A 14,463-nucleotide genomic window follows, 5' to 3' on the forward strand; every position below is an offset into this window, starting at 1 on the left:
CTTGTTTCTTGTGTTTTTGATTCTAGCCACTCTGACAGGTGTGAGCTGATATCTCATTGTGGTTTTGATTTGCATTTCCCTGATGAGTGATGTTGAGCATCTTTTCCTGTGTCTGTTGGCCATCTGGATGTCTTCTTTGGAGAAATGTCTGATAAGCACTGGGTGATATATGGAATTGTTGAATCACTATATTGTACACCTGAAACTAATATAACAGTGTATATTAACTATACTAGAATTAAAATAATATAAGAAAAGTAGCCTTAGATAATCTGTAAACAGGTGTGCCTCCCAGTGTTCCAATAAAACTTTATTTTCAGACACTGAAGTTTGAATTTCATAGAATTTTCATGTGTTGCAAAATATCCTTTTTTTTTTTAACCATTTAAACGTAAAAGCCATTCTTGCCTGTGGGCTATACAAAAACAGGCAGCAGGCTGGATTTGGCCTGTCGGCCAACACTTACTCTAGATTCTCAGCATAAGGATACATAGTGTACTAAACAAAGATACCTTACCTCATACACCTTATATTCTAGCAATGGGGAGACAGATAATAAATGTGACAAATAATCAGTTTAGTATGGGAGAAGGTGAAATAGGGAAAGGAGGATCAAGAGCACTGTGGCCTTTATTCTGAGAGTATGTGATGGGAACGAACCACTGGAGAGTTGTATAGTAGTGTGGCTTTCCTGTGTTCTGTATTCTTAAGGACAAGCTAGCAGTGCCATGGGGATACCATTGGCTCTCATGTGAGGAAATCTCTATTTGCATTCATACCAATCAAGACAAAGTTCGTGTCTGGATAGCCCTCTTAACTTGGTCTTTATTGGGCCCCCTTGTCATTACTGCCTGATTTCATCTTGTCCTTTTGCATAAGATTTGAGCCAATGGAGTTTCTTATTCCAGTGGAATAAACAGAGTGAGCATATTTTCCTTCTCATCAGTGAATCTAGAAATCTTGTCTCAGGGGTAAATTGCCATATATTTGCAGACACATACATACAAAACAGAAAAATTTATAAACATAAGTTTTTCAGAGAAGATTCATTATTTGGGGGGTGGATAATTCTGTTTTTTGTTGTTGTTGTTTTTTTGTTTTTTAAAGATTTTATTTATTAATTTGACAGAGACAAAGATAGCGAGAGCAGGAACACAAGCAGGGGGAGTGGGAGAGGGAGAAGCAGGTTTCCCGCCAAGCAGGGAGCCCGATGCGGGGCTCGATCCCAGGACCCTGGGACCATGACCTGAGCCGAAGGCAGCTGCTTAACCGACTGAGCCACCCAGGCGCCCCTGGATAATTCTGTTTATCATCAGTGATAGTCTCTGCTAACAGTTGCCAACTAGTTACTGAGCACCTACCATTAGCCTTAGACTAGATTTTCATGCCACTCAAAATCTAGTCCCTTCCACTCTGATTGTTAAAGCCCTAAGTGATCCATCTCTAGAACCTCATCTTCTCCCACTCTTCCTTCACCTACCACATTTGAAATTTACAGATATTTTTCAGATACTCAAGTTTGGCAAACTTATGCCTACGTCAGGGGTTTGCATTCCCTGTCTCCCATGCCTGAGGCCTAGAATGTTCCCTACTCATTGCATACTTGGGGGGCTGGTGGGATTTGTCACAAAAAATGATCCTCCCAGTGAGAGTTTCTCTAAAATTCAATCTTAAGTCACCACCAGTGACTCTCAATCATGTAACTGTATTTTAATTGTGTGCCATTTATTACTATCTGATATTGTCTGTGTGTGTGTATGTGTTTTGTTGGTTTATCTGTCTTCCACTACGGGAGATGTGAGCAGTGATTATTTTGGTCTCACTTCTCAATTACCTAATCTGTTCTAAGATATCTGGCATGTATTAGGCACTCAGTAATTATTTTTTTAATAAATCAGTGAAAGAATGCATGTATATATGCTCATGCCATGTGCCCAGCGCTCTGGTAAACATCACTGATGGAGGCATCCTTGAACTTGTTCTGTTCTACTTGTCCCCTTCCCTTGCCCCATACCTAACCTAGTCTCTTGAAAGTCATCAGTGTACTGTTCTTCAGTTCTTTCTACTTATAATAAACCCATTACAATCTGGTTTGCATCTCTACCCCTCAAATAAACTGTTCACAGCAGTTTCCAATTGCCAGCAACTTCCTGATTGCTAATCCAGTGGATTTCATAGTCTTTATCTTATTTAACCCACCAGCAGCTTTTGACAGCTTCTTCCTTGAAACATTGTGTTCTGCCTTCACATCCATGACTTATCTCTGGGTTTGATTTCTTTCTCTTAAACCACATATATCTATGCTCATAGTTGCAATTTTGTGTCACATCAGGTAACACAAAGATGGAAAAATAATTTCTGCTTAATAATTTCATGTCTTCCTGGCACTCTATACCTGAACAAATTTGTGAACCACTGCAGTGAGTGAGTGGTACATTGCTTATGTGCATCCCTATCAAAACTGTGCTTGACGACTTTCAGCTTGTCTTCCTTTGTGAACCACATTTTTTCATTGGAGAATATAAGACCTTTTGTTGTGTTTTTTATTATATCCCAATTGATAAGAGCTGAGGTTGTAAATTCCATTTTGTGTAACCTTTGTAGTCATTTTCAGTAGAAAAGAGCTTCTAGGTTACTGTTATCCTCCAGTTTTCCATTTTAGGAAATAGAATCTGAAAGTAAAGTTGTTTGAAAACAGTTTTTATAACCTATAGATTATTTTCTGGTGTCAAGAAAATAAAACCTCCACAGACCACCCGTTTGCCACCTTAAAAAACAATAACAAAATTAGTTGGAGACCAGCACTCTTTGTTACTGCATCCCATTAAAGAACATAAGTGGGGTGCGCCTTGACTGGCTCAGTCCAGGGAGCCTGCGGTTCTTGATCTTGGGGTCGTGAGTTCAAGCCCAGTGTTAGGTGTACAGTTTACTTTAAAAAAAAGAAAAGAAAAGGAAGAAAGAAACTTAACCAAGTTTATACCCCATCCTTACCTTTCTTCCAATCTCCAAAAAGAATGGAGTGGGAGGGCAATTAGGGTTTTTTCTCTGTTTAAAGCCCTGCCACCTCAGGAGTTTTGCTCTGTCTTCTCCCTTCTCTCCTGTTTCCAACTCCTCCATCTCTACTAGCTTTCTCACTTGTTCAGATCTCTCTTTCTCTCATTCTAATAGCAAACTGCACCAAACCCCTTCCTAGGTCTTGCTCAATCTTCTTCTGCCCCTTGTTATTCATGCTTCTCAAAGTAATGTATACCTACTGTCTCCTTCTCTCAACTTCCATTCAATCTTTAAAAATATTTCCTATTGGGACGCCTGGGTGGTCCAGTTGGTTAAGTGTCTGCCTTTGGCTCAGGTCATGATCCCAGGGTCCTGGGATCAAGTCCCGCATCGGGCTCCTTGCTCAGTGGGGAGTCTGCTTCTCCCTCTGCCTGCCGCTCCCCCTGCTTGTGTTCTCTCTCTCTCTCTAATAAATAAAAAAAAACTCTTTAAAAAATATTTCCTATTGTTAAATATAATGTACATATTGAAAAGTGCATAAAACATATACAACTTAGTAAATGAGTTACATAACACACACTCAAGTTCTAGAACACCACTGTGTTCAAGAAATAGAGAATTGCGGCTACCCCAAAAGCCTTTGTGAGTTGTTTTCTCCCCGCTGGGAGTTAGCACCATCCTGGCTTCTGTGGGCATTCATTTCTGGTTCCTCTTTATGGTTTCATCACCTTATTGTTCACTGCTTCACTCTTCAACCTGTTGCCTACTACTCTTTTTTTACCTTTCCACTAATTCCAAGATTCTCACACTAAGGTTATCCATGAACAGTTGCCAAATCTAACAGATGTTTCTCAGTTCTGATCTCACTAAGCCTCTCCTGTGTTTGGCACTGTAGATCAGTTCATCCTTTTTGAAGCCACTCTCTTAAGGTCTTTGGTCTGTATTCTCCTGTGGTTCTGCATCCTTCAACCTTTCCTTCTCTTTCTCTTTCTCAGGCTCCTCTGTCTGCCCCTTAAGTGTTGTTACTCCCAGGGTTCCATCCTGCGTCACTGCTGCTCACACTGGGTGTGGCTGTGATGTCCACCTGGGTCATCTTAGCCTCCACTATTATCAGATTTCTTTCACACCTAATCTTCGGCTTACACTTGTTCCCTAAGCTTTAATCTCACATAGACACCTTCCTGGTGGACATCTCCAAAATATACAATATCCAAGTTAGTCTTCATCATCTTTCCCTCTAATTTGGCTCCTCTTTTTTTTTCCTACCTTTTCTGAAGCAGGTGTTGGCACTGCTACCAAATTGTTGGCACTCACCAGTTCACCCAACTTAGAAACCTAAAAAGCATCTCAATTTCTCCTTTCCTTCATTCCCTGTATCTTTCAGTGTTCAACAGTTACCAGTTTTATCACCTCATGTATTTGCCAGATCTCTTCCCTTTTTCCTATCTTGTACTTTACTCTTGGGACTTTAGGCCCTCATCACCTCACTGGCTTTCCTCACAGCCACCTTTCTCACTGTATCCAACCTTCTCCTGCTCGTGTTCACCCCCCACACACACACACAACTACAAGCCAAAACAGTTTTCCAAAATAAAATTCTAACTATTCTGCTCCTTCATTTAAAACTACACTTAAGGGATGCCTAGGTGGCTCAGTCGTTAAGCGTCTGCCTTCGGCTCAGGTCATGATCCCAGGGTCCTGGGATCGAGCCCCGCATCGGGCTCCCTGCTCAGCCAGGAAGCCTCCTTCTCCCTCTCCCACTCCGCCTGCTTGTGTTCCCTCTCTCGCTGTCTCTCTCTCTCTCTGTCAAATAAATAAATAAATAAATAAATAAATAAAATCTTTAAAAAAAAAACAAAAAACAAAAACTACACTTAAAATGGAAAAGCCCAGATAAACCCAAAGCTCCTTAAGATGGTTTATAAGGCCCTCCCTTCTTGTGCCCTGCTTTCTCCAGTCTCATTTGTCAGTATGTATGCTCTTTCTTAGTTTCATGCCATTGTTCATGCTGCCCCCTCTACCTAGGACTTTCCATTTTACTTATAGCTAATCCTTTGAGAGTAAATTTAAGTTGTATACTTTCAAGGAAGCTTTCCCTGACTTCTTCCATCCCATCCAATGGTGGGTCCCCCTTGCCACTCCATTCATACCTTGTACATGTTTCTGTCACTGTGCTTATTACATTGTTCTGTCATTTATTTATATGTCTGTCATGTACTAGCCTATTGTGCTTCTCTGAGAGACCTAATACCTAGCACAGTCCTGGGCACAGTGCCAAATGGAATGAGGAGCGAAGGAGAGGAAAGAACACATCGATGTGAAGTATAAGAGAATTGTCATGTTATGCACTTTAACACGGAGAACCATCTGGATATGAGGTCCTCACACTAAACTCTAGGAGGCAGTATCTCTAAGGAGTCTCTTACCTAAAAAGAGCTCTTTGGGAAAGAATTAGGTTTCAGTTTTCTTCAAACATTTAATAAACCCTCACAAATACTCATGTTGCAGACCAAACCTGGACCACCCAAAAAGCCGAAGACCCCTTCTGGACAATCAGCCTTAGTGTATTGCTACAACTGTGGGCAAGAAGGCCATTATGGACACGTAAGTTTGAGTAGCATTGGGGCATAGCATTCTGTTCTGGGAGTGGTTGCTGAAAGATGAACTCGAAAAGAATGTAATTCTGAATGCTTACTTTTTCAATAAACTAATATCCTAAAATAAGACTTCATATATTTTCACCCAATTGACTTCTCCCTTCCCTGCAAGAGTAAGGGATCTGTCAGAGCACATTCTTCTAATTGTTTTAAATATGCAGGAATACATTAGGCTAAAACAAATACAAAGCTCATAAAATCAATCAAATAAAAGTAGTCAACAGAATGGTTACAGTTCTCCTGAGTTCTTATGTTTGCTATGACCTTGACACAGCCAAATCATGATTTTAGATTTTCTGTGTAGTTCTCCAGTATCTCCAGTTTTCCCTGGTATTGTGTTCCCTTAAATCTTCATCACTCACGTGTAAACCCCGACGCTAGTGGAAAGACAGAGGGGCTGCATCATTGACTAGCCTGCCCACCCCACAAACGTCCAAATACCCTATGCAGACTGCGTGTTCCCAACCCCAACCGAAAGGGCCAAACTGTGTGTGTTTCAGGTGCCGGGGTGTCAGAGCAGAAGAAACTGGTTGTTGTGGGATGGGAGGGAGTCTCCTAGACAGTTGTCTCACTAAGTATGAAACAGCAGCAGCTCATCCCAGAGACAGGCTGCAGTAAGAATCGACTCAGAGCTCTCCTGCATTCTGGGAATCCTGCGCCAGAGGAAGAAAGGTGGTGGCACAAAAAGTAGAAAATCTGTATGGAGAAATACATTCCTAGTTTCCAGGTGGGCTTCTCGCAGCCTAGAAACCAAAATAAACTAAAATATCCGATCTGATGACACGAGGTGGAAAGCATTCAGTGGGTGGAGAGTCCTCAATATGGGTAGGGCTGTGAGCAGTAGGATGGGAGAGGACTGCCTTTTGTGACTTGAATTCTGACCAGGCAGACCTTGGGGCTAGAGCTCGACAGCCTAGGGAGAGACAGAACGGCTGGGAAAAGAAAAGGCTGGGGCACAGTTCACCAGCAGATGAAGTTTTTCTTCCACGTTGGGGCAGCAGGACTAGGGAGTGAAGGGATAGAATATGAAAGTAGGATGAAGTTCTGATCCTCAGTTCCAGTTTTTACTCTGCTATTGACTTAACCGTGTGACTTGAACAACCGGCGCTTTCTCTCTGGTTTTCAGTTTCTTTATCTACAAAGCAAAGAAGTTGTACAGGGAGATTTCTCAAGAAGTACTGACATGGGGATGCTGTTTCCAGTGTGAACAAATCCACAGTAGGGTGATAGGGTTGGAGAGGCCCTGCAGTATACTCCTTCATTTCCGTAGAACTCACACTGAAACCTTGTTAGAGAATACTTCTTCTTACAAAATTATCATCTCTAGATCTTTTCCGGCTTTGTGCATTCCTCCTTGTTGCCAAAATTCAGATGTTGCCAACACTGTTTAGGAAACCTATCCACGTAAGTATTCCACTGCCACACAGATCACATAGATGTACAGTTTATGCTTGCTGACCTCTTTAAAGCAAAGGGGTGTGATTTTAGCATTTATGTTTGTTCAATTAAAGAAAAACAATTACAGTTGGACACATACTGCTTACTAGTCACTCCTGTTAATGTAGATACGAAATACATTAAAAACATTTGGAATTTATCCCTGAAATCTAGATTTAGATGGTTTTTAATTTACAATAAAGCAAATTTGGCAGCCTCATCGCTGCCATAGATGAAGAACTCTAGATTATGCACACTAATGAAGAAGATCAGTGGTGTGGCTAATCCAGAATAGTAGATAAATTATATAGCCAACTATCAATTGTCTGTGCTAATGGAGGGGACCAGCGATGTGGATAATCAAAATATAATTTACATTTAGCTTTGGAAAATATTTATGGGACTGTATAGCTCCGTATAGTCAAACAGTCTAGACCATACAGGATCCAAATAGGAGACTGTGCAGATGATTAAAGATGTCTGAGGACCCCTCCCCTTCAGTTTCAGAAATACAGCTCTACCGATGTTACTCAACATGTGGAACATCAGAATATCTTCATGTGGAAGATATTCTGAGGTGAATGTGGCACCACCCTTCCCTAACTCCACTCACTGTGTAGTTGGGGAGGCAGGGACCGTCATAAGCAGCTCCACATCAGGCAGACTACCATAGGAAACAGCAGGTCACTGTGCAGAGAGCCTACTCCAGGAGCCTGTGAAAGTATGAGTGGGTGCTGGGAATGCATCAAGATCTTTAGTACCTTTTTGTAATTGTAACTTGCTCTTAATATTTTATGGTTAAACTCTCTCTTAGTCCATTTAGGCTGCTATAAACAAACTACCATAGACTGGGTGGTTTATAAACAACAGAAATTTATGTCTTAAGAGTTCTGGAGGCTGGGAAGCCCAAGATATGGCACCAGCAGAATCAACGTCGGGTAAGGCCCTCCTTCCTCTTAGATGACACTTTCTTGCTGTGTCCTCACAAGGCAAAAGGGGCTAGGGAGCTCTGTAGGGATCTCTTTTATGAGAACATTAATCCCATTTATCAGAGCTCCACCTTCATGACCTAAATCACTGCCCAAAGGCTCCACCTCCTAATACCATCACCTTGGAGGTGAATTTTGGTTGGAGGTGAGGGGATGAGCACAAACATTCAGACTATTAACAGAATCTTAGACCCAAATCTTTCATGGGTGTCCTTTCTTCTGGAAACTTGGAGCCACCATGGATAGTGATTTATAAAAGTAATTCTTTATATTACCATGCAGGTTTGCCTTATAACTTGCAGGATCCAAAAAAGCCCCAAAAGATCCAGAAAGTCAACAACACAGTATAGCTAAAGATAGTTGGAAGAAGGAGATAATAAAGATAAGATCCAAAATTATTAAGATAGAAAACAAAATTAATAGCATCAACAAAACCAAAGCCTGGTTCTTTGAAAATATTTTTTTTTTTAAGATTTTATTTATTTGTTTGAGCGAGAGGGAGAGAGAACAAGCAGGGGTAGAAGGGGAGAGAGAGAGAGAGAGAAGCAGACTCCCCGCTGAGCAGGGAACTGGACATGGGACTCGATCCCAGGACCCTGGGATTATGACCTGAGCCGAAGGCAGATGCTTAACTGACTGAGCCACCCAGGGGCCCCAACATTTTCTTTTCAAAAGTAAAAAGACTTCTGGAAAAACTACTCAAAGAAAAGGTACAAATAGTGAATAAAAAGTGTGAATAGCTTAAAATTTTTTAATTATAAGAGAATACTATACAAACTTTATAGAGTTCAAAATTAAGTCTGAAAATATAGATAAAATAAATAATTCTCCAGAAAAATATTAATTAACCAAAATGACTGAAGAACAAACTTACATGAACCAATACCACTAAAAAAAATAAAATTAGTTATCAGGATTCTCTCCCCTGAAATATATCAGACCCAGAGAGTTTTACAGTCAAGTTTTACCAAACCTTTATTCAGAAACAGATAATTCAAGAGAACGATCACCCAATTTATTCTATAAAGCTATTATAACCTAAAGCACCTTCAAAACATTTATAGAATGATACTGTTTTTATGAAGTCTGAACACTTCAAACTTACGTATTATTTAGTAGTAGTAAGAGGAAAACATATAAGAATGGCAGGCACCAACTTTAAGACAGTTGCAATTTCTGGAAAGGGAAAGAGGAATGAGGCATGGGAAAGAGGATTTCAGTTGTATTATTAATGCTTCACGCCTTGGGATAAAAACTGAAGTTAAGATAAAATGTTACGATTTGATAAAGCCTAATAGTAGGTACAGATTTCCATTACTTTATACTTAAGTATATATTTAGAATGATTCATAATTTTTTAAACTCTGCAAATTATGTTCCTAAGTATATGGCTCCCAGCTTGGTCAGATATCTTAGAATTACAAGTCAAATATATTATGCCAAAGTTAGGATAAGTTAACTAAAGTTTATGTGGCTGTTTCATATACTTTCTTCCTAAGGGGTATTCTAATTTTCTTCAATACCTAACTAAAAAGAAGTAAACATTTACAAAATACATTTTAAGCAAGATGACAGAGGACAGAAATGGAGAAGTTCCAAAGGGAAGCCTCTTTCAAAGAAAAGAAAATTTGGTTCCAGACATACTGAATGAATATATGTCACCAGATCGTGATAAATAAAGCCTATTATATTAGATGTGGCTCAGGCCAAGGATGTGGACTTGGAAAATAGCAGCAGTGGGAAAGCCAGAGTCATGTGAGTGGGAAGCAGAACCAGGGTAATGAGCGAGAGGAGTGATCTCATCTTAAGTGGGGGGAGCAAAGAGAAGAGAAGATTCCTTTGGGGTATTTCAGAATTACCTAGAAGCAGTTTCAAGCTAGACATAACCCACCACCACCATCCTGCTCCTCACCATAAGAATCACTGCCCTTGTTAGCAGTGGGTGTTGGGTTAGAATAAGCCTGCACACCATTTGTGTGAAGGGAAAAGAGCAAAGGACTAAGGATTTACACCCACATTTAGAGTGTAAATGTGAAAGGAGAAGCACTTGATGGAAGGCCGTTTGGAAGGGACAGACAAGCAGAGGTCTAAAGCAACATAAGGTCAAATAAAATAAACCTACTAAGAGAGGAACAAGGCAAGTGCAGTGGAGATTCAGCCCATTGCTGTTAACTCGGGCTGGGGGCAGGGTTTGGCAGGGGAGATGAAAAAAGATAAGAAGGAAAGAAAACCCAAGCCTGAAAGAAACATGTAAGCACAGTTGGGTGTGATCTTCCCAGCGTCAGAGCAAGACCGCATCCTGAGCCACAGCATGGGGTATCTCTGGTGTGGGGCTCGTCTCTAACTACAGTGGTCCATAATCTTGCAGAAAGGTGGTCTGAGCAGTGCGCTTGTAACATCACAATTTCAAATTTGGTAATTTGAAACAATAATTTCAAACAACTTGCAGGAATGTACAGAAAGACGAATGTTTAACCAGACCTTTCCAACATCTCCGTTCATCTACTACTATGATGACAAATACGAAATTCGGGAGAGAGAACAGAGAATAAAACGAAAAGTGAAAGGTATGTTACTGACTTCTTGTGAGATCCACCTTTGCAATAGTTCCTAAATATCTTCTTTTGCACTGTCTTTCCCTGCTTTGGGGGTCATTGGTTAGCACAGAAAATGGTTTTAAATAATTGCCAGAAAAAAAAACAGAACTTTCTTGATCTCCAGAAATCAGGCACCCACCTCAGAAACTGTTATGTTCTATTCACAGCAAACATTTTTCTCACATAATGACCAATTTAGAAAATGTCCAGAAAATACTTCTATCCATGTAGGTATACAGAGTTTGTAAAGTCTCCTTTGAGCTTTTTCTGTTTGGCAAGTAATTATTTTTTCCCATTGTATGTCCCTAGTATTTTTCATGGAAAGAAAGGCTTTCCCTGCTAGGTGATTCCTGGTGATTCCTGGAGCTTCCCCAAGGAAGTCTGTTCTTACCAGCCATGATTACGGCAGAGCTTCCGGTCCATGGCCACCCTCTGGGGTTTCTTTATTTACTGTCACTAACTTAAAAGTTCTCCTGTTTTCTAATTTAAGCCTACTCTTTCAACTTCTTTCTTGCCATATACTTCACAATGGTTTACCAAGTTACTTTTGTTGCTTTCAGCACAAAACAGTTCTGTATTTTTCAAGTTGACCTATACATTGTCAACTCTGAAAGTTTTGTTATTCTTTTCCTGACTCTCTCTGAGTTCGGGTCTTCTTCGAAAGGAATTACTTCTCAACTCCAGCGTATTTTACATATGACATTTCATATGAACTTTATCTCAACTATAGAGAGAGAAATTATAGTATGGGAAGATATTGCTTAGGCAACTAAATTTAAAAATTAAAAAGAAATACACCAAAATGTCACATCTGAATTAAAAGATTATGGCTATGGTTTTATTTTTTTTAATACTTTTCTGTATTTCCCAGGTTTTCTATAATGAGTCTTTATAACTTTTATTTTTTTCTTTTTTTTTTTTTTTTTTTTTTTTTTTTAAAGATTTTTTTTATTTATTTGAGACAGAATGAGAGAGAGAGAGAGCTCATGAGAGGGGGGAGGGTCAGAGGGAGAAGCAGGTTCTCCGCCGAGCCGGGAGCCCGATGTGGGACTCGATCCCGGGACTCCAGGATCATGACCTGAGCCGAAGGCAGTCGCTTAACCGACTGAGCCACCCAGGCGCCCCTGAGTCTTTATAACTTTTATAATGCTAGAGAAAAAACATTTTTTTCCCTTTTAACTAGTTAGATTGACAACTCTGTGGCTACTTTGAGGTTGTCTATCATCCATTGGAATTTTTATTTTACCCTAAATCTGTAAGTAATTACCTTTGCTCTGTATCCTAGAATTCATTTTTGGTTTTTGTGGGTTTTTTTGGTCCCCTAAATATATTACCTTGCATTTCATCCTGTTTTTTTATTGGCCACATCTTCAATCTTTCAAGGCCTTGTTGGCATGTTCATTTTCATCTCTCACTGGAACCTCATCTCCCACTTACCCATCAGAATCACAACCATCAAACACTTAGAGTAAGGGTTCCAAGTCCTGGCAAAATTGAACATCAAATCTGGCACCAAAACCTCTAAAATACACATGTGTGTGTACTCTCCAAATCAGTGATATCTGCTCTGGAGGAATAATCTCCTGTCCAGTTTGGCATCTACCTCTAAGTCCTGTGGCTAGGCTTTATCTTGAGAGGGTAATTGAAATGTCATATGAGCCTGTCAAAAGACCATTTTATACATCTTGTTTCCCTTATGGTCAAGGGCTGCTTCTTTATCACTGCAAGAACTTGAATTGGTCAGACATGAGTTTTCTTCACAAAGCTAAGATGATTACAGCTTTCACTAGTCTTCATCACCATTGTTCAGCCTAATTCAGCTGGCTTGAATAGATTAAATATCATTGGATTTCTGGATATTTTCCATTTTTAGCAATCAGATACAGAATGATAACCATGCAATTTTTAGTGAGTGATTTTTACCTTAGTGATGGCTATTTAGAATGTCATATCACTAACACTTTGCATTATCTGGTTTCCCTCTCTGCTGAGTTATTTACAGACCTATGAAAGCTGTGCGTGGACTATCTGGCTGCTGAATATGCAGAAATACTTTTCTATTTTCCAGAACTCCAGAGAAATGGGGATTTTCCAAGGCAGTTCAAGAGACCTCACATGGAAGCAGCAGATAAGAGGCCCCACTATAACAGGAGGAAGAGCCATGCCTCCTGTAGAAACAACAGGTGGCCTCAAGAAAAGAAGGAAACCCAAAAAGAAGCAAGCAGGAGCAATAAAGAGCGTGAGAAACACAGGAAGGCTGACAGGTGTCATGAAGTGGATGAGGACTTCCCCAGGGGCCCAAAACTCCACTCTTCTCCTGGCCCTTTCAAAACCCAGAAGGCTCCCAAGCCCTTCCACCACTCATCACATTCCCACAAGCCAAGAGAAGACAAGCTGCCCAGAGAGGGCAAGCGGAGCAAGCATAAGAAAAAGGAGAGCTACTTGGAGGCCGATGGCAATGATAATTTATTTCTTATTAAGCAGAGGAAAAAAAAGTCTAAGCTGTGAGACAGCTTCCGATTCAGCTTTCTGGTGTTTGTCTGGTCTTCATGCCTAGAACATCCCGGCAAGATCTTTATTATCTGTGATTAAATAAAGTGAATTTTTTGGTTTTGTTTGTCATCTCAGCCATACCTGGAGCTGCTGAACAAAGACCATGGAGATCTCCAGTCTCTGTGTCCAACAGGTTATTAGATGTAGGGGGAAAAAAAAACAAACAGATATACTCAGACTTCCCCTGTTCCCATATGTCATTTTTACTCAGAATCCTAGGGATAAGAAGAAGCAATCTTTTCAAGAACAATTTTTTTAAGTACTCTGAAAAAATAAAAGCTCATCGAATATAATTCATCTGTGGTGGGAGTATGAAAATTAAATCCTTGCAGGAAGAGAAATTAATGCTAATATGAAAAATTCATCAATCTTTTTCAGCATTGCTTTTTTCTTTCTTAACATCAGGAAGGGTAGTAGCTATAAATCTCAATCCAGCTGTTCTTGCTGTTGAGGCTGGTGTCAGAATCTTCCAAGGGTCAGAACGTGAGGCTGAAAGATGAAGGTGTCATCATTGAAGCCCCAAGGAGGCAGAGAATTGGTCTATAGCAAAATAGAAGTAAGGAACCCATCCAGTGCAGATGGCATGAGGTAGATTTCCTGGGACAAGTGAAAAAGAGTCGTAAAAAATTGTAACGTCATCACAGTGCAATAGTTCTCACCATTTTTACAGCCACACTTCAAGGAGACTGTCACTCAGATGTATAGAGCTGGATACCGCCCAACTTAAAACATTGTTTTGTTTTCACGGGTTTTTTAACTACCACAAGGCTATACAGAAATTTTTGTACCTGTGAATTTTTTGTACTTATAGAAGCCTAATGTTAGAATCAGAAAAATAAAATGCCTGAAATAGAGTAAATAAGCTTGTCAATTATGTAACAAGGCAATGAGAGTTTGGGTGACAAAGGGCATGGTTGGGTTGGACAAGTGACTAAAGTTGTAAAATCTCCACGAACTGGGCTCACAAGGCCCTTGTTGGCCAAGAACTAGCTCTATGCCAGAAGAGAATGAGATGGAGTCAGTTAATTAGGGCAGTTTTATAATGTTAGCTTCTCACATTTGTGTTTTACTCTTTGTGAAGTACATGAACTGCTGTGTATCTGGTAGGATCAGCTCTCTTACCTTCTGGGGGGAAAGGGAGAGTCTCTCCTCCTAAAATAGCTTCAGCGTCAACTGAAGTCTTTAGTCCACTGCCCTCTCTCCCTGTGGTTGTCCTGCTCTCAGCTAAGTGTAAGT

At 40.2% G+C, this 14,463-nt stretch overlaps 1 protein-coding gene across 1 annotated transcript in view; it reads left to right on the forward strand.

The window, feature by feature from the left end:
• Window positions 1-14,076, forward strand: part of ZCCHC7 (zinc finger CCHC-type containing 7) — a 254,122-nt gene extending 240,046 nt beyond the window's left edge. Inside the window, exons 7-9 of the mRNA XM_021691204.1 lie at window positions 5,503-5,598; window positions 10,527-10,644; window positions 12,743-14,076. Of these exons, the coding sequence (XP_021546879.1) occupies window positions 5,503-5,598; window positions 10,527-10,644; window positions 12,743-13,182 (654 nt within the window). The 3' untranslated portion in view covers window positions 13,183-14,076. The remainder of the gene's footprint in view (window positions 1-5,502; window positions 5,599-10,526; window positions 10,645-12,742) is intronic.
• The last annotated feature ends 387 nt before the right edge of the window (window positions 14,077-14,463 follow it).

Source organism: Neomonachus schauinslandi, chromosome 13 (genome assembly GCF_002201575.2).
Source record: "Neomonachus schauinslandi chromosome 13, ASM220157v2, whole genome shotgun sequence".
Lineage (NCBI taxonomy): Eukaryota > Metazoa > Chordata > Mammalia > Carnivora > Phocidae > Neomonachus > Neomonachus schauinslandi.